A 26,822-nucleotide genomic window follows, 5' to 3' on the forward strand; every position below is an offset into this window, starting at 1 on the left:
CATTTCCCAACTCGAATAGTACACAAATTTTAACGTTTCAGGATGTGCAATCTGATTCCATCCTCAGATTAGAAAATACCTCAAATGTAACAAGATTAGTACACAGACTCAGCTAAAGCTGGATAAGACACCAAAGAAATCAAATCAGATTCCATATTCCATTACTCTTTGAAAATATTTTTGCCTGATTCTAATGGGAAATGTCTATAATAATCCTATAAATAACTTAATAGTTTATCGCTATTTCCGACTATAGACTATCCGTTTGTTAGCAGAATAGCATGTATTTTATTGTTTATTTATACAAGCAGGCAATGTACAATTCAAGGGTTTTCAGGAAACAACAGAGAAAAAAGCATAAGTTGAAAAAGAAATATTTACAAATCAATATTAAAATCAAGGTTTATACAGATCTGCAAACTTAAGTCACTTTCATCAGTGTACTTTGGCAGTTTCTCAGTCAGCAGAGTAGAATTATTTTAAAAGATAAATTTCTGTACTAAACCACATATAACATAAACTTAGTACTAGTAACACATAATAGCAAAAACTGACCAAAAGAAGTTTTGAAATGCATGCTTATCCCACCGCTATAAATAAATGATTAGTTTATTTACCTCTAAAATTTATCAAACAATTATACCGTGTATACTACAATAGCTGTAATGTGTAGTAGCTAAAAAAATAAATTTGTATTTCATATAATGTATTTAATTGTTTTGTCGAGGTAATATTTAGTCCCAATTATAATTGCAAGGACATTTTGATTATAATAATGGCTCAGTTACTGGCAGGAGGTCAGCAGCTTACTGTCCATGGGTCATTTGTAACTGAAGATCTTGGCAATGTATTGGAAATATCTACCCCACTTGTCATTAGTCTGTAATTGGAACACTTGCAAATTAAATTAAGATTTATAAATAAACTTTTAACTGTTTAGTGTTTAGTTTGATTAATACTACTCACAATAGATATTTGAGATCTCTACAGCTTGAAATCCTGAATAGTGATTACGAGAATAGCTTTTACCACTGATCATGGCTAAAGATGCATTTATTTTCACAATGACAAGTCCCGTATGACAGGTGGTTGGTCTATAATTAGCGTTGCAGCGGCTGTGGTTTAATAATATCGTGGATGTTTCAGCGTCCCACTCCCACAGTGGGAGGTACGAGGCGAGAGCCACCAACGACGGGGGAGAGGCGAGGACTGCGGCCGACTTGTTGATAGTCGACCCTCTCGAATCCCAGCCTATGTTGCCCGCAGTAAGTCAATTTGTTTGAAAATGTAATAAAAATTGTTTTAAAAAATATTGTTAAATTATATTTAAAAGTTATTCTATTAAAAAATTAATTTCTCTTTATCACAAATCAAAAATTTAATCTTTGGTTATTAGTGAGGAAATGTATTATGGTATTTAAAAAAAATATATTTAGTTATTTTTTTTTGTCATAAATGGTAAAAGTACTAGGAATAAATGATAGACATTAAAATTTAAAATACACTTTTCATTTACTGGGAAAATGATATTTGCTTTAGATGATCCTTGGGGAAGAAAACTTTATGAAAGATTATGTTTGGTTTTTTTTACCTAACCTGCTAATTACCTGCTATGGCTCAGATGTTATATGCTAAAACTGTCCTAAAGACTAAAATTCCCCAAAAGTTTCTCAAGTATATAATCTTGAAAAATCAGTTGTTATCAAAATTAAAACACTACAAAAACAGCAATGTCGCCTAATCCTAAATGGTAGTCAACTGATGAATCCAAAATAAACCTGATGGTAAAATCATGCCAGCCTCAATGCTAATATTACATTAATTTTAATAACCGCTTTTTATTACAATATTATTAAACACACTAATATAGTAGTGTTACCAGATGTATTGGATGAAACTTGAAACTAAATAGGGTACACTTTATAAATGTAAAAATTGGTCTTTACTTGGACTTTACTTGGACTTTTGGACTTTGCCTGGGATATATACATGTTTAATATAATGGACTGGTGAGACTTGATAGCCTGTGTTATTTAGTATCTTGGTGGAGGGGATTGAACCTTTAATTTATAAAACACAAAATACTTGTAAACAAATCATGGAAATGGTTTGCTGATTATTTATCACAGAACATTATTTAACACATAACTGCAAAACAAATTTGTAACTTAAAAATAAAATTTTGTGTTTGGATCTGATTGGATTATAAGTTACACAAGTTTTTATTATTTAATTGGAAAGTTTCTTTTATGTATTTATGTAATAAATTTACAAGGGAAGACTAAGTCACCACAGATGTATAAATATGATAAGCTCCGACAATCAGGTTGTATTTATTTGATGTTATTTATGTCGCAACATACTTTATCTAGCTGTAACAGTTTGTTTGATTACAACTTAAATCTTACACTTTTAGGTCTCTGAGTAGAAAGGCAATATAAATCAGCCAGAGATACTTGTAAATAGTATCACAGTCTTAAGATATTAGGGATTTACCGAAGGTAAGAGTTTTGGGTGAATTTACCAGAGTGGCAGCTTCTCGCAGAAATAACTGTAGAGTACCAAATGTATATATTAGAGCAGACTGGGTGACAAATTGGGCCATTCTCTGGTTGATAATTAACCACTAGTTTGACACTTATAATGTTTAACTCTTATGATGTTTTCATGACAGGAGAGTCATCTAAAAGCCGTTGATGGCAATGGACTCTGACGATTAAAAGCCTCTGATATGATTGTGGTCTAATCAACATTTTTGTCCGATTTCCACAGCTTAGAATAATAATTTAATTTTGTAAAAAAATACAACCGACTTCAAACGCTCTAAAAAGAATGAAATAATTTTAATAAAGTAAACTTTTGTATTAGGCAAGCTCACGTATTTCAAGTCGGCGCGACTCTATGATGATTTTTGATACAAAATTGAAAAGGGTGTCCATATTGCAGGTGACTATCTATAACTAAAGGTGTTAATCTGCATGTCCTTTTCATAGTTATGCGATAAGTGTTATTTTATTACCGTAATCAGAGATCGGCATTATAGTGGTATTAACGAGTATCTTTAAAAAGATTATAACGCATTTAAATGTTTATAACTTGGAAAAATAATGTTTTAATACTAAACTAGCTTCTTTTCCCTATCATAATATCAAACTAAATTATTTTCCTATTCATATAGAACATTTGTGTGTGTTATTTTCATAATGCATTTATTCTGAAGTAAACATAAAATACAAGAAAATATTTCCTTTAATATATAAACAAAACAGTTCAGTATGTTTTTTATATATTTATGTTATCCAGCTACATTTTATTTATTTTCAAAATACACACACAATATTTAATTTCAATCATATTTGCAGTTTGAGCCGCGCCGACTTGAAATACGTGAGCTTGCCTAATACAAAAGTTTACTTTATTAAAATTATTTCTTTCTTTTTAGAGCGTTTGAAGTCGGTTGTATTTTTTTACAAAATTAAATTATTTCATGATTTTTAGTGACTGTATAATTTTTTTTATATTAATTACTTGAGGTTTTTTGATAAGCAAAACTGTTTGAAACAATCAAAAGTTCCACAGAACAATCATTATTTTAAAACTGCTTGAGTCACCTGTTCAGGTTACATAATCAATGGGTATGAAAATAAACATTTTTAGATATTCCTTAAGAAAGAAAGAGTTGTCCATTACATTGTGACGTAATTTTCCTGGCGGACGACAAGTGGGAAATTACGCCACCGGTAATAAAACGAAGATCCCAGGATTCGCCCTAGTCTGGTCGCGGGGAGTTTCCCAGGAGTCGATAGTGATTCGGATAGCCTAAATTTGATAGCCCTGGTTGTCAGAGCTCGAGACGAACGTTACGGGTTACTAAACACCCAACTAGAAATCACCACTCTAGCCTAGGGCTTGTGGGGAAAATAATAATTTTGACTTGACTCTGTGGGCAAATATCTAAATGACACACTACTAGCTAACTTAACAAATCAACAAGTAAGCTAAGTAGGCACTCCGCTTACCTACGGAGTTACGTCGTCACCCTGAAACAAACAAGGTTAGTACAAGATAGGCCTAACCTAGCCTAACTCCCACAGAGTCTGAATTTACTAAAATGATAAGAAAACAAGTTAGCCTAAGTGGTCCAGGTGAGGAACGAACAAAAAAAAACGAAACTAAAAAGGTGAAACTGCTCCTTGAGCCAAAAACGAAAAACTAAAACTTTAACTTCCTCACGTGTTCAACTTAGACCAACTTCGACAGAACTTGTCCAGCAGAAACCTGTCTGCTGGAACAGACTTTGGTACGTCTGGGGAACTTTAAAAAAGGGGTTTTCAGAATTAAAAAAAGAAAGTCCCAAGACGGATTATGAAACGTAATTGAAAATATATTTCACCAACTGCAGTACTTTACTCAAATTGTTGGTTAAGGCGTATGACTAGGTCTGCGAATCAGGCCTAGCCTTCAAGTTCAACCAAGTTAAGTACACGAAAACTGGTCAAATAATATACAATAATCTGTAAGTTAGTTACAAAACTTACCCGATGACGAAATTATATGAAAATATTCACTACGAAACAATACGTACGAACTTAAGCTTTCAGAGCTTGCGATACGAACTTAAACTTGCACGAATTTTCGAGAGCGAACCAACAACGAAACAAACCTACGAAAAGCCGGGATTACGAATGACGAAAACTTCACAAAACTTCTTCTTACTTCACCTTCGTCTCAGAATCGAGACGAAAGTTAAAACGATTCCTGATTGGTCAACGAGTTACCGAAACCAAAAAAAAACTGGCAGCGAAGGCAGGCGCATGGTAGCTTTAACAGGCTTACAGCCGCGTACCGCTCAAAGGTGACCTCGCTGCTCATCTTCTCTCCCGTAGCCCGGCCTCAGATGCAGTCGAACAGCCAAACAACCAAACTGACACCAACGTCGTCTGCGGTCTTGGAATTGGAGGTTAGGTACGACGTCAGTTTAGTGTCGCGACTAGGCTTACTCAACAGCTTATGTTTAGCTGTTTAATGTTCGTGGTCTAGATCGTTATATTTTACCCCCTACACATTTGACCCGTTACACCCCCTCCACACTTCGGAACGAAAAAAAGAAAAACGAGAAAAAGAAAAAAACTGTTGAACTTTCCTGCAGATGACACATCAGTAGGATCGTGGGCAGGAAAAGTTGACAGAAGCCGATGCCGGACCCCATTGGTCCGGCTGCTCCAGGGTGTTGACGACGAAAAGTGAGCGAAATTAGGAATGATGTAGACTGTCTGAGGCCGAGTTGCCTCAGAGGTCTGGACGAAAACGAATCGGGGCGAAGAGTAACCAAAGGTGAAGAGTAGGCGTGGGGTTTACAAAGGTAGGGTAGTACGGCAGGCTCGGAGTCTTGGAAGCGGGGCGAAGAGCTACTCACGAGGATACGTCACCCCCAGACGAGGGTTAGCTATGGCTGCTTGTCGGCAGCTTGACGTGGCCGAAAGGACTGACGAACAACGGATCACCAGACGTCGCTGCGGTTGCGGGATCCTTGCAGACTAGTCACGTGCACAGAAAGGTTTCAAGTCTTTCACGTGAACGACGTGCACTGCAGCAGTATCCTCATCACGTACCTCGTAGAGATTAGTACCTCGACGACCGACCACAATGCAGGGGCCATGATATTTTGGTGCTAATTTCCCTACGATGGCGTCAGCAGCAGAAGACAGGATGTGGAGTCTTCTCATCACCTGCGCGCCAACTTCGTGAGTCACCTCCCTACGACGGAGGTTATAATATGTCGATTGCCTCTCGTAGGCAGCCTTGAGGTTCTTGTGTGTCTGCGTGATCAGACGCTGAAACTCATCCAGTCGTTTGCGATGGGTCTCACTTAACGAGGGACCTTGGAGAGTTTCAGACACCTCAAACGAAGGGCCACGGACGGCACAGGGAGGCTTCAGTTCGCGTCCGAAACACAGCATCGCAGGAGTGAATCCAGTAGAGTCGTGGACAGCTGTGTTGAGGGCGTACTGGAACTCCACCAGGTGGTTGTCCCAAGACCTATGGTTGCCTTTCACGAACTGTGCAATCATAGTCTTCACCACCCGGTTCTGCCTCTCGACTGGGTTTGACTGGGGGCTGTAGGGGGCCGTCGTCTGTAGCGTGATGCCCCACTCAGCAGCTAACTCTCGAACCAGTTTACCGACGAACTGCGTGCCATTGTCCGTAATCAGCACATCCGGAGCTCCATGTCGAAGTAGGATAGCCTTCAGCTTCGTCACCACATTCTTTGCGGTTGCAGACGCAATGGAGGCGAGTTCCGTCCATTTGCTGAAGGTATCTTGCACCACAAGCAGAAATCGCTGACCCCGTTGCGATCTAGGCAATGGGCCTACTAGGTCAGCAGACATTGCGTACCACGGTCCTTGGGGTTGTCGGAAGTACATCTTCCCAGCTGGTTTCGTTTGGGGTACTTTATAGGCCTGGCATTGGGCGCAAGACCGTACATAGGCCTTCACCTCACGACGCCAGTTAGGCCAAAAGTACTCCCCACCAACTCGGGCTAACGTTTTCTTCACCCCAAGATGTCCTGCCGTAGCCGTGTCGTGGTTTTCGTGCAGCACCACGGATACTTGGTCGCTTGGCACACACACCCTCCATGTCGTAGGTCGATCCTTCCTCGAGACAGCACGATACAGCTTACCGTCGCGAAGCTGGTATCTCGAGTATCGCCCAGGGTGTTTGCTGACCAGATTGCGAAGGCGGTCATACCAAGCACCGTGGCTGCCCGGCGGGTTACCATCGTTGTCCACGTCGGAAGATGGGTCGTCAGTCTCCTGCTGCGTCGGACCAGGAGCTTCGTGATCGAGAACGTCACCCGCCGGATCATCGCCGAGTGAAGGTTCGTCACCTTCAGCATCGGTTAGGCGTCGTAACCGCAACTGTTCCCTAGCACCGCGTCTGGTTAAAACTCCGACCTCAAACGTAGGTTGATCGGGTTCACCAGACGAGCTGGGCGCTTCAGGGACCGGCTGACGAGATAGGGCGTCGGCCACTCTGTTCGCTGTCCCCTTGCGGTACCTTATCTCAAAGTCGAATTGCTGCAACTCCATAACCCACCGAGCCAGGCGCCCACTAGGCTCACTGAGCTTAAGCAGCCATTTTAGGGCGACATGGTCGGTTATCGCAATGAAGTGGTAGCCTTCGAGATAAGCCTTGAATTTCCGAACAGCCCACACGAGAGCGAGACACTCCTTCTCGGTAGTTGTGTAGTTCTGTTCGGCCTCAGAGAGTAGCCTACTGGCATACGCAACGACCACTTCTCGGTCGTTTACACTCTGAGTTAACGCTGCTCCCAGGCCATAATTCGAGGCGTCGACCTGGAGCACGAAGGGTTGGCTGAAGTCGGGACAGGCGAGAATCGGGGCCGTCACCAAGGCGTGCTTCAGAGCTTCGAATGCCTTAGTTTGTTCGGGTCCCCAGAGCCACTTGGCGTTCTTCTTCAGCAAACCTCGAAGTGGTATGGTTACCGAAGCGAACTTCTCGACGAATCGCCGATACCACGACGCAAGGCCTAGGAAACTGCGAAGTCCCTTGACGTTCGTGGGTGCGGGGAAATCCTGAATGGCGCGGACCTTCTCAGGATCCGTGGCGATTCCATCTTGGCTCACAATGTGTCCCAGATACTTCAGCTCCCTACGGGCGAAGTGACACTTCTCGGGGTTTAAACGAAGGCCCGCCTTGCGTAGGCGGCGAAATACAACCCCCAGAAGTTCTAGATGCTCCTCGAAAGACGTCGACACCACCACAAGGTCATCAAGGTACGCGAAGACCTTCGGCTCCAGCTCAGGCCCGATGACTCTATCCAGAAGGCGCTGGAAGGTGGCACCGGCAGAGTGTAGGCCAAACGGCATGACCTTAAACTGAAAAAGGCCTAGGCCTGGCACAGTGAAGGCGGTCACGGGGCGACTGTCGACGGCCAATGGCACTTGCCAGTAGCCTTGCTTCAGGTCCAAGGTACTAATAAACTTGGCCTGCCGGAGCTTCTCAAGGATGGCGTTAATCCTAGGCAGAGGATAGGCGTCCTTGATCGAGGAGTCGTTCACCCTGCGCATGTCGATGCAAAAGCGGTATTTCCCAGTCGACTTCCGGATCAACACGATCGGAGAGCTCCATGGACTCTCGGATGGTTCGACTACATCATCCTTCAGCATGGCAGCTACTTCATCGTTGATGACCGCTTGCATTGCAGGGTTACGAGGGTAGTGGCGCTGTTTGATCGGGACAGCGTTTGGTTTGAGCCGGATGACATGCTCAGTCAACGCCGTGGGTCCCACAACAGCATCGAAGAGAGGAAGTTCTTTCTCGAGAAAATTCTGGAGATGTCGTTCTTCCGTTGACGTCAGCGGTTCCAGTGTGCCCGTCGCACAAGGAAGAGTCGTGGTCGTGTCGAAAGTGCCATCGTGGTTGACGTTTATTCGTATGAGGTTAAGGTTTCGAATACACCTCATACCCAATACGACGTCCGTGGTGAGCCCAGGCACAAAATAGGCTCCGAGTATGAGGTTTTCACCTAAGATCTGGGCCGGGATGTGGTACTTCGTCTCAATCCGACAACGTGTACCATCAGCCATCCTCAGGTCCGCCGAAGATATCTCAGGTTTTACCCCACACTCGTCGAAGTGACGAACAACCTCATCCCCGACGAGGTTTACAACTGCTCCGGTATCCAACAGAGCTTGGAATCTCTTTCCCAGGAGCAAGGTGTCGATAAAAGGTCGGATGTCGGTTGACTCAGATGATTTTCCAGCCGACACGTACGAGGTGCTCACGTAATTGAGCTCGGTAGAGGTCGTAGGCGGCTGCGCTGCGGTCTCACGTGACCTCACTATGCCCGAACCCGATTCAGTGAAGGCCGTTATGTACTGGAGCCATGAGCTCCATTCTTCGGAGGTAGTGCAGCCACGGGACGTGGGCTCAGGCGACCTCCTGCGGCCTGAGTCCGTCTGGCGTTTCCCGCGCGACAACCGCAGCTCGTAGTGGCCACTCCGACTTGTTTGCAGTAGTAGCACCGCAACACCTTCGGTCGATCGCAATCTCGGAAGACATGCCCACGTGCATCACAATTCCAGCAGACTGGAGGGTTGCGGTTACTCGATGGTCGGGATGGACTCGTAGACGGTAGGCCCCGGTTTCTATTATTAGGAACGGTGGCCGTCGTATGCTTTGGCTGGTTACCCCCACTCCTTGCAGGGTAATCACCAGTGCGGCCGGTCTTGGGCGAGGTAGGTTGCGGTTTACGGTCGGGCTCAGAATAGTCCATCACCGCAACATCGACGAAACGGTCCATTCGACGCCTGGGCGTGTAGGCCGTCTCAGGCACCAATGCTTGAGCGACCGGAGGGGGAGGGCGGAACAGCTTGCGCTCCCGTAGCAGCTCCTCGTATTCGTCGGCTCGCTCGATGAGGTCGGGTAGCGTGACAAAGTCATGACGTCGTATCATGAACTTGTATTCCGGCCTCATGTTCAAGTACACCAGGTCGATGGTTTCCTGGTTAGAGAACGTGCCGCTCCGTCGGATCAGGGTTGTCAGAGCAATAACAAAATCTTTAAACGACTCTGTTTCACCCTGAGTGCGCTTCCGTATTTCGTCATCCAAGTGTCGATGATAGCCGGCAGGGAAGAACTGGACCTCGAATGCCCGCCTAAAATCGTGGAAGGAACGCCACATCATTTTGTTGTTCCTGTACCAGAGGAGAGCTTGGCCATGTAGAAGTGAAGGCAAAGCCTTCAAAACGTCCTCTGGCGACAGAGAGTAGGCCTCACGCAGCTCCTCTAGACGCTCCAGGAACGAAACCGCGTCTCGTCGGCCGTCGAAGCGCAAGTTCCACTTCCGGACCTTGTCACAGAGGGCTGACGACGTTTTAGCAACGTCCTCATGCAGGTCATGACTCCGCAGGACGTACGAAGACCGGACACCTCCATACACATCGTTCGTCCGAGACGGGACGGCGTACCGAGAGGTTAGCTGGTCCATCTCGTTAGCTGTCGGCTCAGCGTAGTCAGCATCATGTGTTCTTGGGCCCCGCCGTTCGAGGTTCAACACCTCGGCTAACGTGTGCTCCATGCTGCGCAGGTCGGCATTGGTCGATAGGCCTAGCATTTGGCGTATGCGGTCCAAACTTCGATGTATTGGGTCCTCGAAGGGGTATTCCCGAGGCAGAGACCCTTGAGCCGAGTCGAAGGTATGCTGGGCATCAGTAACGTCCTCTTGTCCGGCGAAGGACAGTTCGTGCGGTGCCGAGGTGACCGCAGCAGGTGGGCTCTGACGCTGGAACGTAGCAGGGGGTAGGCCTACGAGTCCATAGGTACCGGGTGGCCTCCACGCAGTAGGATGATGAATGGACCCCGTTCGGTAGTCGAGAGGCGATGGGCGCGGAGTAGTATCATGCATCGAAGTCCGGGCCTGGTTATCTAACACCTGGCCAGTCATAAGCACCTCCTCCTGGGAGGTTGCGGGGGTCTGAGCACCAGCGTTGATCCGCCAGTATAGGCAAAGGCGCCTGCGAAGTTCCTCTACCGTGCCATGGGTGGGTAGGTCGAGTCGCTCCACCTCAGCGATCAACTGTAGTTTAGACAACCGGTAGATCCATCCAACGCGAGGATCTTCCGTTGGGGCGAGCGGAGCGGAGTAGCCGGTCGAGGTCATCGGTCGTGTGTACACCGTTGACGTAGTAGTAACTGTCGATGCGCACGAGCAGGTAGGGATAACTGGAGTCGTAGTCACCACGGCCCCAGCCATGGTTAGAACTCCTAGCGTCGTTGTCGAAATTTCAGGGAGTGAGTTAGGCATAGCTGCAAAGTATTAGTACACAACAAAACAAACAAATGGCAACAACAATGTAAAAGGTTGAAATTGCTTAACAATTATGAAAAATCCACAATAAACCTATTTAAATTCAAACCCAACGTTACACAGCACTAAGTCCAAACAAGACAACTTAAAAAAAAAATTTTTTTTTTTTTTTTTTTTCAGCCTAAGTCCCAACTAGGTACTCAAAACCCAGAAAATTTGTTAAAATAGGACCAAGTCCAAACTGCTCCAAAATCCGATAATAAAAAGGCTAAAATGCAATAGGCTACTGTAAAGTAAACGTTTTACCTAAAATAAATAGGCTATCACACAAATAGGCTAAAATATTTAACGCTAAACACCAATAGGCTTAGGCTAGCAATAGGCTACAACGACGAAACTAGAAAATATGTAGGCCTAAGCTACCTACTAAACTAGAAATGCTAGGCTAGAACGGTAACGTAGAATAAAAAATAACAGTAGGCCTAGGCAAACACTTGATAGGCTAGAGCGGTTAACGTAGGCTAAAATCTTACAACTCGACGTCAGCTGCTACCGCGATCTTAGCTTGAGCTCACCAAGTACTATCAGACTATCCAATCACTGGTCCAACTGCTTCGGGCGCCATTTATGTGACGTAATTTTCCTGGCGGACGACAAGTGGGAAATTACGCCACCGGTAATAAAACGAAGATCCCAGGATTCGCCCTAGTCTGGTCGCGGGGAGTTTCCCAGGAGTCGATAGTGATTCGGATAGCCTAAATTTGATAGCCCTGGTTGTCAGAGCTCGAGACGAACGTTACGGGTTACTAAACACCCAACTAGAAATCACCACTCTAGCCTAGGGCTTGTGGGGAAAATAATAATTTTGACTTGACTCTGTGGGCAAATATCTAAATGACACACTACTAGCTAACTTAACAAATCAACAAGTAAGCTAAGTAGGCACTCCGCTTACCTACGGAGTTACGTCGTCACCCTGAAACAAACAAGGTTAGTACAAGATAGGCCTAACCTAGCCTAACTCCCACAGAGTCTGAATTTACTAAAATGATAAGAAAACAAGTTAGCCTAAGTGGTCCAGGTGAGGAACGAACAAAAAAAAACGAAACTAAAAAGGTGAAACTGCTCCTTGAGCCAAAAACGAAAAACTAAAACTTTAACTTCCTCACGTGTTCAACTTAGACCAACTTCGACAGAACTTGTCCAGCAGAAACCTGTCTGCTGGAACAGACTTTGGTACGTCTGGGGAACTTTAAAAAAGGGGTTTTCAGAATTAAAAAAAGAAAGTCCCAAGACGGATTATGAAACGTAATTGAAAATATATTTCACCAACTGCAGTACTTTACTCAAATTGTTGGTTAAGGCGTATGACTAGGTCTGCGAATCAGGCCTAGCCTTCAAGTTCAACCAAGTTAAGTACACGAAAACTGGTCAAATAATATACAATAATCTGTAAGTTAGTTACAAAACTTACCCGATGACGAAATTATATGAAAATATTCACTACGAAACAATACGTACGAACTTAAGCTTTCAGAGCTTGCGATACGAACTTAAACTTGCACGAATTTTCGAGAGCGAACCAACAACGAAACAAACCTACGAAAAGCCGGGATTACGAATAGTGATGTGACGAGTTGAGTTGGCGAGTCGAGTTGACTCGAGTCAAGACCCGAGTCGAGTCAACTCGAGTCAACTCAATTCCAACTCGAGTTCTTTTACGAACTCGTACGGAGATTGCCGAAGCTACACGAACTCGTAACGTTACGAGTCCGACTCGCAAAAGCCGAGTCAAGAAACCGAACTCATACGGAGAAAGCCGAACCTTAACGAACTCGGGACGTAACGAGTTGACTCGAGTTTACTCGCACTCGCTTTCGGCCAATAGCGTCACAGCTTTACGAGTCAACTCGCATAGATTCAACGCTATTGGCCGGTACCGAGTCGGCCGACTCGAAAAAACTAACGAACTCGTACGGAGAATGCCGAACTCACACGAACTCGGAACGTCTCGAGTCGAGTCGAGTCGACTCGTAAAGCTGACACGCTATTGGCCGGTACCGAGTCGGCCGACTCGCAAAACTAACGAACTCGTACGGAGAATGCCGAACTCACACGAACTCGGAACGTCTCGAGTTGAGTCTGACTCGACTCGTAACTCGAGTTCACGGCAGTTGGCGAGTCGAGTCACTCGAGTCAGGAAAGTACCCGACTCGTCACATCACTAATTACGAATGACGAAAACTTCACAAAACTTCTTCTTACTTCACCTTCGTCTCAGAATCGAGACGAAAGTTAAAACGATTCCTGATTGGTCAACGAGTTACCGAAACCAAAAAAAAACTGGCAGCGAAGGCAGGCGCATGGTAGCTTTAACAGGCTTACAGCCGCGTACCGCTCAAAGGTGACCTCGCTGCTCATCTTCTCTCCCGTAGCCCGGCCTCAGATGCAGTCGAACAGCCAAACAACCAAACTGACACCAACGTCGTCTGCGGTCTTGGAATTGGAGGTTAGGTACGACGTCAGTTTAGTGTCGCGACTAGGCTTACTCAACAGCTTATGTTTAGCTGTTTAATGTTCGTGGTCTAGATCGTTATATTTTACCCCCTACACATTTGACCCGTTACAACATTAGGCCTAATGAAAAACTAATTGTCTTTTCTAGATACATTGAAATGTCAGACATCATCGTTTCCTGCAATCGGTGTACTTCTACATTATAAAAAGAAATACAGTAACGTCCCAAGCCTTTTGGAACAATATGAAAGTTATTCCTCAGCAACCAGCACTAAAAAATCTCTCAAAAGTGGAAAATTGGTCGTTAACACGTATACAGTAGTACCTTTGGAAAATATTATATGAAAGATTGGTTCAGCTAAAAGTGGTGTAGGTCATGTAGGGGGTTTTGTTTGCTCAAGATATAGCCTAGTCGAAATTGCAAATCATCTTCCTCTAGGACTTTCCGAAGCAGGCATAATAGTATTGATATGTTATAGTAACTGGGTAGAGAAAATTAATAAATATTCCACATCTGCAAATGAAATATGTATATGAAAGATTGGTTCAGCTAAAAGTGGTGCAAGCCATGTAGGTGGTTTTGTTTGATCAAGATATAGCCTAGTCGAAATTGCAAATCATCTTCCTCTAGGTCTTTCCAAAGCAGGCATAATAGCGGTGGGACACACGGGAGGGACTAAGGCTAACATATCTTGTAGTGTCAGCGTTCGCCGCTAGAACCGCTAAGTTGAAAAAATTAAATTTTTTTACTTTTAGTTATAAAATTAACTTTTTAATTATAAAATATTGTTTTAAAATTATAAAATAAATTTTTAATTTTTAAAATAAAACTATCATAACATAACCTAACCAACCTGACTTGCTGATAATATAAAAACTGTATAATATAAAAATTAATTAATGATTAATTATAATTTTTAATTAATTATTAAATTAATTTTAAAATTTAGTATTATATAATTAAACTGTCATAACCTAACCTAACCAACCAAACTTGCTGATATGAAAAATTTGTTGACAAAAAGTTAGTGCTGCCAGCGGGATTCGAACCCGGGACCTCCTGCACACCAATCCGAAACGCTATCAACTATGCCACGAACGCTGCTGAAATCACATCGTTTCGTTACGGTAATCGTGTCGCCTCAAGAGAAGACATTAGCTACTAGAGATATGACGTCACTACACCTTTAGCCTTAGTCCCTTCCGTGTGCCCATTCCGGCATAATAGTATTGATATGATATAGTAACTGGGTAGAGAATATCAATAAACATTCCACATCTGCAAATGCATGTTTGGTAAATAAAATATTTAACACTTTTAAGACAATTGACGATTATGCACTGTCACACTTCTTAGGTCGTGTAAGGAATAATTTAATTTATATTTAGACCTGTTTTACGGATGCTTTGGTTTTCACAATACACCTTTATTTGTCAATATCATACAGCTATTCACTGAAACATATATGTTTTTGTAAGTCAGAATATTCAATACTAAAAACAGAATTACTGTATACACAAATCAGGTCAAACGTTAAAATACATTTTTATAGTAACCAAAACAAAATGCATTTTTCTCAATGTAGTTCATTTAGGCTCCATGGCAAGAAATAGTTTATTGATCAATATGAAGCAACTGTTTCATGAAGAATTGTCTGTAGCTTCATTTAAATGGTTTCAACTAACAGCTGTAGGAATGTTATTATTATTTATTGCCTTATCTGCACAAATGTAAACAATCTGCACAAATGTAAACAAAATAAATGTTGAATATTTAAGGTTTTCAGAATTTTTCACCGAAACAAATTTTTTACTTAAACATAATATATAAGGTACCAAATAGAAACTCTCCTGGTTATTTTGGTGGTGGAACCACACTGATCGGTAAAAGAATCACAGAGAAATTGGTGAACATACATAGAAAAAAAAAAACATCGCCACAAACAAATTGAGAACCTCCTCCTTTTGTTGGTAGTGGGGAAGTCGGTTAAAAATAAGCTTAAATTAATATATTTTAAATAATTTTTTAATGTTTCTAATTTACTTTCTTTCACTTATTAGCTTTGAAATATTATTTTTAGCTCAGTCAAGTCCAACTGATACTTTTGGTTCTTAAATAACTTAAGAAGTTCAAACATGATAGTTCCTACTTTTTACTATTGTAATTATTTTTCTTGTCAGGATTTGGGAATGGATATCTTCAAACCATCTGATTTATCCTCGTCAAAGCATACAGTCTCAGTAACAGAATCGTTCAAAAGTGATAAGAAGATTTCAATCCATGTTGAAAAATCTGCAACTCCATTTGACCTTGATTTACCGACTCTGAGTATAAAGCAGACCGAGTTGCCGTCTTCTAACTATAGTGAAAAGTTTGATGTATCAAAGAAAGAAGAGAAAGAAACAATATATACACCGATGCAGGAACCTGTATTGCTGCCACCAATACAGGCTTTGAACTCTGAAATGATTCAGTCTGATGCAAATGAAACCGTTATCGAGGACTCTTCTATTTCTAAAAAGAGTGCTCTAAGCTTTTTCAAAAACATAATTAAAGAAAATGAAGAAGAAACAAAATCATCAAAGCAGTTTGAGCCTGTCAAGAAACCTTTCATTTCCGAATCAATGTCTACATTTGAATCAAGCTTGCCTCCTTTGTATGTAGAAAATCTACTACCGGAACCGGTTTCATTTACCCAGACCAGCTTTCAAGAAACATCACAGAATTTTGAATCTATCTACACCAGCGATGGTCTTGTACTTCAACCTGAACCTCCGCCTGAGATGGGGTTTATTTCAAAGTCACAAGTTTTCAAAAATAAAGATGAAATATCAGAAAAAGTTAAGAAACTTGAAGAATCTCACAAACTTATTCCTGAAGAGCAAATTCCATCAGGTGGTGTAAGGATTTTTCCGACTCCTCAGAAAGCACCACCCGAAAAAATAATTGCTCATAAAGTTCCTCCTCAACCATTGCAAACTGTTTTATCAGATTCTACATCAACACAGACTAGTATCCAAGAAACCATTCATGAACCAGTCAAGCCACCATTACTGCCAGAAAGTTCTTTTCAAACTTCCTATTTACCAAGCCCTCCTGAGAAACCTCAAACAAAACCTGCTCCAGTCCAATTCAATGTTGCAAAGTTTGATTTTGCAAAGAAAACTGAACCGAGCCAAACAGAAGTTTCAACTGAATCGTTTAACAGTTTCCAGTCGAGTAGTTACAAAACTGAAACTTTGAATGGAGGAGACTTTGGCAGTCAAACATTTGATTCTCTTGGTCCTATAATCAGGCCATCAGCTGATATTCAGGTGAGACCACAATCACCCAGACCATCTGCTGAAGGAGTCAACATGGAAAAGTTATGGACTTTGAAACAAAAAGAAGATATTGTGGAGTACGCTTGCTCTTCTCCGGTTGAATTTTTTGCTCCCGTAATAGAATCTAAAGAATTTAAATCTGAGGAGTTTAAGTCATTTAAAGAGATCAAACATACAGCATCACCAGTACCTTCAGCTACCGGTCTTGCGTTGGAAAAATTATGGGCTGCTCCTGTGGACAAATTAAGGCCTCTTTCATCACTGTCCATTGAAAGGCCAAAATCTGCTCTCTCTGATAGACCAAAATCTCCTTCAGCTGAGGGGTTGGCAATGGATAAAATTTGGGCTCACAAAGTCTCGACTCAAAAAATGGTCTGGCCTCCAGTTCAACCAAAAGAAGAGCCTCAGACCAGCCCACCTTGGTCTCAAAAGACTGATGAAGCGTCACCTTCAAACATAGCTGATATATCATCTCAGACATCAATGCAAAATGAAAGCTTTACAGAGAATAATGTCAAGTATGAATCTCAGTCCTTCTCTAAAATGGAAAGTTCATCTTTTTCGTCTTCAAACTTTTCAGAAAACATAAAAACATCTGAGAGTGCTTTCAAGGAATTTAAAAATGTTAAGCCATACATTCCACCAACTCCTCCTCCACCAGAATCAAAGATAATATACGTTGCTGAAGCCCATGCTTCTCACACTACTAATATTCCAGCAATCGAACCGTTAGTTACAGAGTCAAGCTTTATGTCAAGCTCGCAATCTTATGAGAAGATGGAGAAAACTGTAACTGATTCATCAGTGGTAGAAGAAAGAGTTATCAGACCATCAGAAGCAGTGAAACTTTGGCCACCTCCTCCTAAAGAAAGTAAAGAATGCGCAAGCAGCTATGAAAAACGGGAAATTAAAAACGAATTTTCTTCTTCAATAACTGGTGAAAATTCTCTGAATAATATTCCATTACAGCCTGGGCCTCCACCAGAAATAGGGTTTGCAGAACCTCCTAAAAGACGCCAATCTTATGTGGAAAGCATAGAGCAAGACATTGAGAAAAATATTGATAAAACACCATCAAAGCATTTACCAGGAGCAGTAAGAATAATTCCTCCACCACTGAAGAAAGAAAAAGTAGTTTCGTCTGAAGTTAGCTCTAAAAAGAAACAAGTTTCTTCAAGTTTTAAAGAAAATAATGTTAATAAAAAACCATACGAGCCTGAAAGTATAAACAAACCTTTACCAAAACTTGAACCGTTCCCCTACAAACCAGATCCACCACGAAATAGACCATCTAGGTGCCCCCCACCGCCTCGTCCTAGCAGGTTTGTGAAAGGGTCGTGGACAGAAAGTGAATACGAGAGTGATTGTGACTCTGTGAGGATTCCTATCAAGTGGAATCCCTGGCAGAGTGATTCTGAAGATTATTGCTACAAAAAAGTTAAACCTCCGACTCCAGTTGCCACCAAACGTCCACACTCAGCCTCTGGTAGAGCAGTTCCTCCCACAGAGTTTGAGAAACCTCCACCACTTCAAGGCCCTTCTAAACCTGCACCTCAGCCATCAGAGATGTCCAAGAGCGCCAAGAGTAAAATCATTAAAACGGAAGAAATACACCAGAAATCTGTCGTATCAAAGTCGGTTCAAAACAAGTCAGTTGGATTGAAACCAGGCTCACCTCCTCAGTATGTTGAAGCTCCTGCTCCAAAGCATAAGCCAGCTCCCAAACCAGGGTCACCAAAGGCCAAGACGAAGGTTGTTCAACCTCCACCGTCAGACGGTTACACAGCTGATACGGACGAACCTTCCCGTCAGTACAAGGCTAGCGTCAAGACTGAGGAGTCAGTAGTCTCTAGGATGGAACAGTCTGTCACCATGGAACAGAAGACTTTCTCTTCCAAGACTTCAACTAAGAAGGTTTGAATGTGTGACGTGTGACTAACAGATGGATTGATTTGTGAAACTAATTAGTAATTACACGCTTAGGCATGACATGCACAACACTCCTAATTATGTTGACGTGTTAATTAATTTTCCATAACTGTAAGCAAGTTATGTAAACAATTTACTGTTGTTTCTAAAATGTTTTGCAAAAGTTTAATTTTTTTTATTGTCAATGTACATTTTAAATTAACTCTTAATACAAATGTATCTTAAGCTTAAAATTAGCTAATACATTTTGATCTGAATTGTTTATAGTTTTTAAAAAGCCTAGAGAGTAGAATTGATTTTTCCTTTATATGTCAAAGTAGCTGTCTTATTTTGTGATCTTTTTGGATGTCAAAGCACCATTATAATATTCAACACCATATACATCTGGGCTATATCAAGGTACAAACTTCACCAACATTTTAAACTTTTTTCTTTGAACTTGTGTTAAATGATTGTGTTTTGTATTTCTGAGTTCACTTTTCTTTACTTTAATCAATTGACAAATCAAATGTACAGTAGACTCCCTCTCGTTCGGCCATCTCGGGACCGAACCACCGGCCGAACTAAAAAATGGCCGAACTAACCGATGATATATAAAAAAGGCTACTTTTTCTGCCGTAAATGGACTTACTGTACAGTATAAGGGATCTATACACTAAACTAAACCTAATTAATAAGACTAGGCCTAGGCTAAGTGTAGATTTTAAACTTACCCTCAGAAATGTTGGTATTGTTTAATGAAAACACGTACTGAACACTTGACACTGTACTGACATTATTCATTTATTTCACACACAATAAACATAAATAATGTAGGCCTAAATACAATAAAAAAGAATCCACACAACACTGAAATTTTACAGGAATGATGTTTAAACTACAGTCTTGCACTGTAATGACAAAGTTTAAAAGAAATCAGTAATTTTTCGCTGTACCTTTTCTTCAGTTGATTTCTTTCTAGCATAGTCACGCCATTTTCTAAAAAGCATTAAGTCAACTGCTGTAGAACTCGTCTGCTGTTCGATGTAGGTTGTAGCCAGTTGCAGGGCTGCCATTCCCTCTGCGTGACTCATTTTACACTCGTCGTCCTCATCACGGTCGCCACCTTCTTCTTCTTCTCCTTCTTGGGTTTCTTGACGCTGTAAAACTGATTGAGCGATTTCTTCGTCGTTCAAAATTTCATTGTCCACCTCCTTTTCGACAGATACCCACTCCAAAACATCTTCAAGCTCAACATTTTCACTGTGAGGCAATTGCTGTAAATTATTTAGGATGTAAGCTTGGTCGTCTGCTTCACTCTCAAGGTTGTGCACATCAACAACATTGCCTTCACTTGCAACAACTTCTTCAACATTCGGCCATACCTTTCTCCACGACTTAACTAATGTTGAAGGTTGTACTTCGTCATAGGCCTTCGCTACCATGAAAATCACGTCCTTCATGTTGATTGTCTTTGAAACCTTGATGAGATCGGTGTTTTCGTCGCTATCCAGTTTGTACAAAACTTCTGAAAGAAGCTTTCGACGATACTTTCTCTTGAAACACTCTATTACCCCTTGGTCCATTGGCTGTTGGAGGCTTGTTACGTTGGGGGGCAGGTAGTACAGTTTTATTCCAGACTCGCCATCACATTCTAACTCATCCGGATGGGTAGGCGCATTGTCAAGAACAAGAAGTGCGTTTACAGGGAGTTTTAAACTCATCAAACGACTTTTTACTTTAGGCACGAACTCACTAATAAACCACTCTTTAAACAAATACGAGTCCATCCAAGCAGACTTCTGAGCCCGGTAGTACACTGGTAGTTTTGATACGTCCAAGTTTTTGAATGCTCTCGGTTTTGCTGATTTTCCGATTACAAAAAGGGGCAATTTATGCGTACCCGAAGCATTGGAGCAAAGTGCCACTGTGATCCTATCTTTACTGACCTTAAACCCAGGGGCAGACATTTCTGTTGCTGCAGCAAATGTTTTCCGTGGCAAGAGTTTATAGTACAGCCCTGTTTCATCGATATTATAAACCTGTTCCGGGCTTAGGTTATTCTCAGCAATAATTTGCTCAAATTTCTTTGTAAACTCAGCTGCACCAGCAGGGTCTGCCGACAGCTTTTCGCCACACACCCCAAGAAAATGTACCCCGTGTCTTTTTTTCCAACGGGAAAGCCATCCCTCACTTGCGACAAATTCCCCCTCCTCACCAAGTTTCCCATGTAAGATAACCGCCTTCTCCTTTAAGATAGGGCCACTGATCGGCGTTCCCCTTCTTCGTTCCTGCATAAACCACACCCAAAGAGCATCGTTCACCAATTCATTTTTAGGTTTTTTTAAAGTGCAACGTGATGAAAGAGCTTTTTCCGATTCAATCTGCGGTTTCGACGCCAGTCATTCACGGTGCTTTTACCAACCCCCAAATCTGTACAAATACTTTGGACCGATTCACCTTTGTCTATTCTCTCTAGAGCTTGCAACCGCTGTTGCATTGTCACAAATGTACGTTTTCGTTTAGCACTCATAATAATGTAAAGTACGTACAGTCACTTATAAGTTAAAGTTCAGTTAACAAAACACAATTAAATCAGTTCACTAAGTCACAACAACTAATGTACACACACGAACGTCCGGTACTGTACTGAACAGTGAACACGTGTGCAGTGAACTAGAGCTAAAACGGAAGTCAGATTCTTATCTGCTTCCGTTTTATAGATACACAATTTAAAAAAACTCTATCCAGGCGGCCGGCCGAACCATCCGGAGGCCGAACCAACCGAGGCCGAACGAGAGGGAGTCTACTGTATGTTAGTTAATTTCAGTCCACATAGTCAAGCTACAAAGCACATAGTAAAGCTTTTTACAACAATCTACATTTTCAGTTCGCAAAACAAAAAAAGAAAATTTCATGTAATAACACTACAAGTACTATTTTAAGCTGATCGTCTTTTCAGCAGTTTTTTTTAATGATCATTATCGATAATTATTTCAATAACTCATGAATCAAAATAAAGATACTGTATTCTGGTTTTACTATTTTCTAAACATTTAAAAGGCCCTGACCTTAATTTTTGTTTGTAAAATTAATTTTTGTAAAATCTCTTACACAAATTGGTCAAATTTAAAAATATTTTATAAATAACACGAATGCTTCATTTTCTACTCCTACTGGTTTGACAAGGCCAGTAATTGATTGAGTTCTATCTTTTAAAAGTTTGACATCAGTTTTCTTGTAATGTTTGCTGTAAAGCAGGTGTGAGTTGTTACATGAGATCTTGCTTTAAATAATCTCTGGTTTCTGCAAACCGTCTGAGCTTCCAAATAATTCTCGTGACCCAATTTTTTTGCAGTTTTTTTTATTACTAGAATGTTTTTTAAGTAGCCTACTAGAATGTACTAGTTTTTTGTTTTCACACAATTTGATCACATTATTTGTTAAGTTCAAATGCAAATAATGGATATCTGCATGCAATAGTTTGACAAATTCAACGTGGAAATATATTTTTTTAATACTCTTATTCTTATAAAATTACTTAATAAATTTAATTGATAATTAAGCTGTGTTCTTAACTTAAATAAGGTGGTTAGTAAAAAATGGTTATCAAATTGTACTGAGGGACATAAAAAGTATGTTTTTAGAATACTAAAATAAGTTGTAAATATTGATTTATAATATTATCTATCAATATGTTTAAAGTTAATAATGTTTGTATTTGTCAAAACTTATATGTTCTCCTTGTAGTAAAGTTATAATCAACTTCTTCAAGAGATATTATTTTGTAAAAGCTTTACTTATTGTTTTAATATTTTTTCAGGAGTCTTCACAAATGGAGTTTCAATCTTCTGTGGTGAAGAGAGAGGAACCACCGTTGGAACCATTCCCTTTCAAGCCTGACCCTGTCCGGCCAGCCAAGCGGTCCATGGGTCCACCACCCCCATCCCCCTCCAAGTTCATCAAGGGTGAGTTCAGGGAAAGCGACTACGAAAGTGAATACGAGGGTAAAATAAAACCCATCTGGCGGCCTGGCGACCCTCCAGAAGATATGAGCTTCCGTCCCGTCAGGCCCGTGTTGACTCCTGTTAGTGGTAAAACGCAGAACATCGGGCGAACACCTACACCTCCGACAGCATTTGACGAGCCTCCCAGCTTCAACGGCCCTCCTCGGCCCAAGTTTGAGCCTATCGATAAACCGACATCAGCGACCAAAGTGAAAGAGACAATAGTGGAGAAGACAAAAGTGATAAGACCGACACCAGTTCAGTATAAGCCTCAAGCCCCGTCTCCAGTTGAGACCATTTATGCAACTCCGGCATCGAGACCTGTACCAGAGTTCATCCTCAAACCTGGTTCCCCTCCAAGGATGGATTACGCCCCCCCTCGCCCGGGTTATGTGGAAAAATCAAACATAGTGAACTTTACAGAATCAACAGCGAGTAGTAAACGTGTTGTGAGTGTCCAGCAGACGACGAGGGTAGTGCCGCTCAGGAAAGAGAATATTCCACCGAAGTTCTCTGCAAGGGACAGTGATTATGATAGTGAGGTGGATGGTGTAGTGAGGACTTCTTACTTGGATGCTGAAAAGAAAAGACTGAAGAGAGTTGAAGAAATGAAAAGGAAGTTTCTGGAATCCGAGCCACACCTTCAACCAGGAGAACCCCCAGAATTCGCCTTCAGTCCAGAGCCTTCCAAACTGGCATGTGAGTTTGATTTATCTTGATATTAAATGTAAGGTCAAATTGTAACAGTGAAATACCCCCGTCACAATAATTCTGCAGACTAAGCAAATTCCCGTTTGCCTGTTTGGATTTTCACTAAAATATTTCCTGAGTAATGTCAGATGATTCCCTATTCATATAACATTAGGTTTAACAAGTATTTGGGTTTGCTGCTACAGGAAAGGTAAGAAGGTGTGTTCTTTAGTAAAATCTTATTAGCTAAGTAGGAAATAAATTAATTTTCCAAATCTCATCAAAATACATCCATAAACAAGCAAACTTCAACAGTTTACTTATTCTCCATTAAAATAACACAAATATCTAAAATTTAGAGTTTTTGAAATTTTTTTCTGTAACCATTTACAACAATGCTTCAACACACAGATTATTTTTTGAAACTCTTAAAAAATGTTTGGAAAAAACTGCAAAATTATGTTTTGAACGTGAAAAAGTGAAAAAAACAATTTTCCTTAAAACTCCCACATAAAATCCTGTTGCCATAGTCCAATAATCCTAGCTCTTGAACTCATTTAAATAAACCTAGGTTTACATGTCTTCGTCAAGCTCAAATTTTTCTACAACGGACATACGTATGTAATATATATATGAAACAGGCTCTTTCCATAAGACCCACGGTGATAGCTTATTGCCTGTATGGGGAATTTGCTTGAAGTACTTAAATATTTATTTTTTGTTATGACGATGAATTGTAGTGTTCACTATTTTCTCACTAAGTAGATAAAACTGTATAACACCTTGTTAAGAAAATTAAATTATTATATATATATAGACATAATAAACTCATTTACCTATGTACCCACCGTGTAGTGTACAGGCTCAAAGTTATAGTGATAGGTAAAGAGTATGCGTTTTCACATCTCTTAAAAAGACATACTTTTATCTAATTGAATTTACCTACTCAAACTCTGCATTGCCTTTCATGGGTTCATTTGGGTTTTAAATTGCATTTAACAGTCGTGCTATCACACGTTAAACATGTAATGTACTTTTTAATAGAAACTGTGCCTAATATAATACAAATACATATTGTTTTATATTGTAATGTGTCTTAATACTTCCATATGAGATGGTATAACTAATCAGGATGCTTTACTGAACCATTAAATCAATGCACAATTTTAAGATCATATAAAAAAATATATATATATCTTAAACTGTGTTTGCAGATTCAGCTGCTTCAAAGCAAATGAATGAAATGACAAAAACATTCAAGGGTAAAACACAGAAGTTTGTGTCAGATATCATCACAGAAATCAAAACAAATCAGAAGGGGAAACCACCTGATGAACCACAAACATACAGAGATGAAAACCGCCTCAGCGAGTATGGTAAGAAGCTTTGTAAACTTTTTGAAAGTATTTATTATATTAATTAATATTTGATCTTTCCACCAACAAGTTCATTTTCAATTAAACTGTTACTCACCGGGATCAAGTCACTTACCAGTACCTAAGCTTTGGTTTTAGAATTTTTTTGACTCCTTCTATAATTTGTGAAATCAGATATAGGACAGAAAAGATAATGAAGTAAATAGTTTGATTACTTGTAGTTGGTTTTTGTTTAACGTAAACAGTAAACAGTACTATTCTTCCTAAAAAATTATCTTTATTTTAGCAAACAAATTCTTTTACTCACTAACTTTATTAGATCATACAACTGTGAATCCGTTTCTGACTCACCTTATTGTATGATTCCATACAGTACATTATATGTTTAAAAATCTGATATTTTGACCTAGAATTATCTGATTATTTATAAATTGAAGCACCTCATGACATTTACTCTATTAGGTACAAAACAAATAGACCCAGATACAGGCTTAATCTACTTCAAGTACGACTTTGGCTACGAGTTTGGTATAGTTCTCCCAGGAGAGCAAAAACCCGGTGCTCCAAGAAAGATTGTCAGTGGACCATCAAAAAAAGAAGAAGGCGCAATAGATTTCCCAGTCATTCACGAGACTACACAAAAAAAGAAACCTCACAAGGCAAAGACAGTAAAATGGGAACCTACTTCCGAAAGCGAAATGTCTGAGATAGAGAGCGAGAGATTTCATCGAGGTTCGGCCCTGCCACCGTTCCGGATAAGAACTCCGAGTCCGGAGTCACAAAGTCCGAGCTTAAAGTCAGTTTCACCGTACACTCCTCATGGACGAGAATCAGCAGGTGCCAACTTGCAGCAACATGTTTTGTGGCTTCGTACTCACACAATTACTTCTGCTGTATTCTATGACATTCGTTTCAAACTTCTAGTGTCTATCTATAAACTAATCAATAATAAACAATTAGTGTTGTATGCGTGTTTGCTTTGTGACAAAAATGCTAAATAAACCATTTGAGAGTTAGTTAAACACTTTTGGTTAAACTTAAGTAAGCAAAAGTTGTAGATACATCCAATCAGTTTAAATTCATCTAATCTTATAGACTTTGTAAGACTTCAACCTATAAGAAGTGTTTTCAAATCTTAATTTCACATAAATAATAAATAGTTAGGACTAAATTTTGATTTTTTTTTCAAATTAAGAAATATTTTGAAACTGTTCTTGAAAAATGTAGAGTCTCTACTATCCAGCTACAGGGGAGCGAGCTGGTCTAGTGATAGAGGGTGGGACTTCGGTCCCTGAGGTCCCGGGTTCAAATCCCACCAAACCAATGGATTTTATCTAAGTGGCATTATCAGCAACACTTAGGTCTAGCCTGAAGTATAAGGTGAAAAACAATTCCAGGCTTCGTCCTAGCGTCCTAAGACAGAAATTTGCTTAGGTAGTGTCTTTACAAATAGTGCAATACTACCTAAAACTCTGTGTATGTCATTCAAGAAATGGATTTTCTTTAAAATTAGCTGGCTTAATGTCATTTATATAATATTCTTGCTAAAAACTATATTAACTCTTCTAAAATTGAAAGATTTTATCACACAAACATACCTCATAACATTTCCACTAATTCAAACTCAATAATAATAATTTTTCACTTTAACTATCTGTATCTCTGTATATTGTATACTAACTTTTTCAAACCGAATGAATAAACATAATATATGGCTTAATGTGCTTAATGCTTAAATTTAATCTGTGTGATAATTAATTTAAAAACATTTAATTATAAACTAAGCTACATCAGTGTCATTATTAAATTAGCTGGTAAAAAATCCTTTAAAGAACAAAAAGTTTGCTTTGTATTAGAATATATAAGCTCCTGGTAAAAAAAAGTGTGAAAAAATGTAAAAATCTCATTATTATTACTATAATAGATTATCCCAAGTTCTGTCCCTAACAGAGTCTAAATGTATAAACAGATTGTTGAAAACAAATTTAGTAGTTCACTCAACATTTTTGAGCTGAATCCAATGGCCAATATTTGTTTTGGTCACCCATGTCAAATTAGAATTTCTCTTATAGAAATGATATCTGTAAATGTTTGTGGGATTGTAGACCCTACTATGTTGTGACAAAATCAGTATTTCAATTTTAGTGAAATATTATATTCATGTAA

The 26,822-nt window shown here is 40.4% G+C and overlaps 1 protein-coding gene across 3 annotated transcripts in view; it reads left to right on the forward strand.

Moving 5' to 3' along the window:
* Positions 1–26,822, forward strand: part of LOC128994753 (muscle M-line assembly protein unc-89) — a 101,476-nt gene that overhangs the window by 69,289 nt on the left and 5,365 nt on the right. Inside the window, exons 36-39 of one of the 3 annotated variants that reach the window (XM_054419514.1) lie at positions 1,147–1,265; positions 15,533–18,589; positions 22,407–23,289; positions 24,495–24,656. In XM_054419514.1, coding sequence (XP_054275489.1) covers positions 1,147–1,265; positions 15,533–18,589; positions 22,407–23,289; positions 24,495–24,656 — 4,221 coding nt within the window. Of the gene's footprint in view, positions 1–1,146; positions 1,266–15,532; positions 18,590–22,406; positions 23,290–24,494; positions 24,657–25,118; positions 25,494–26,822 lie in introns of all 3 variants that reach the window. The other 2 variants (XM_054419516.1, XM_054419515.1) reach the window with 2 other exon arrangements.

The sequence above is a fragment of the Macrosteles quadrilineatus genome, unplaced genomic scaffold (genome assembly GCF_028750875.1).
Source record: "Macrosteles quadrilineatus isolate MER2022 unplaced genomic scaffold, UCM_ALF_1.0 Scaffold_5__1_contigs__length_97177068, whole genome shotgun sequence".
Lineage (NCBI taxonomy): Eukaryota > Metazoa > Arthropoda > Insecta > Hemiptera > Cicadellidae > Macrosteles > Macrosteles quadrilineatus.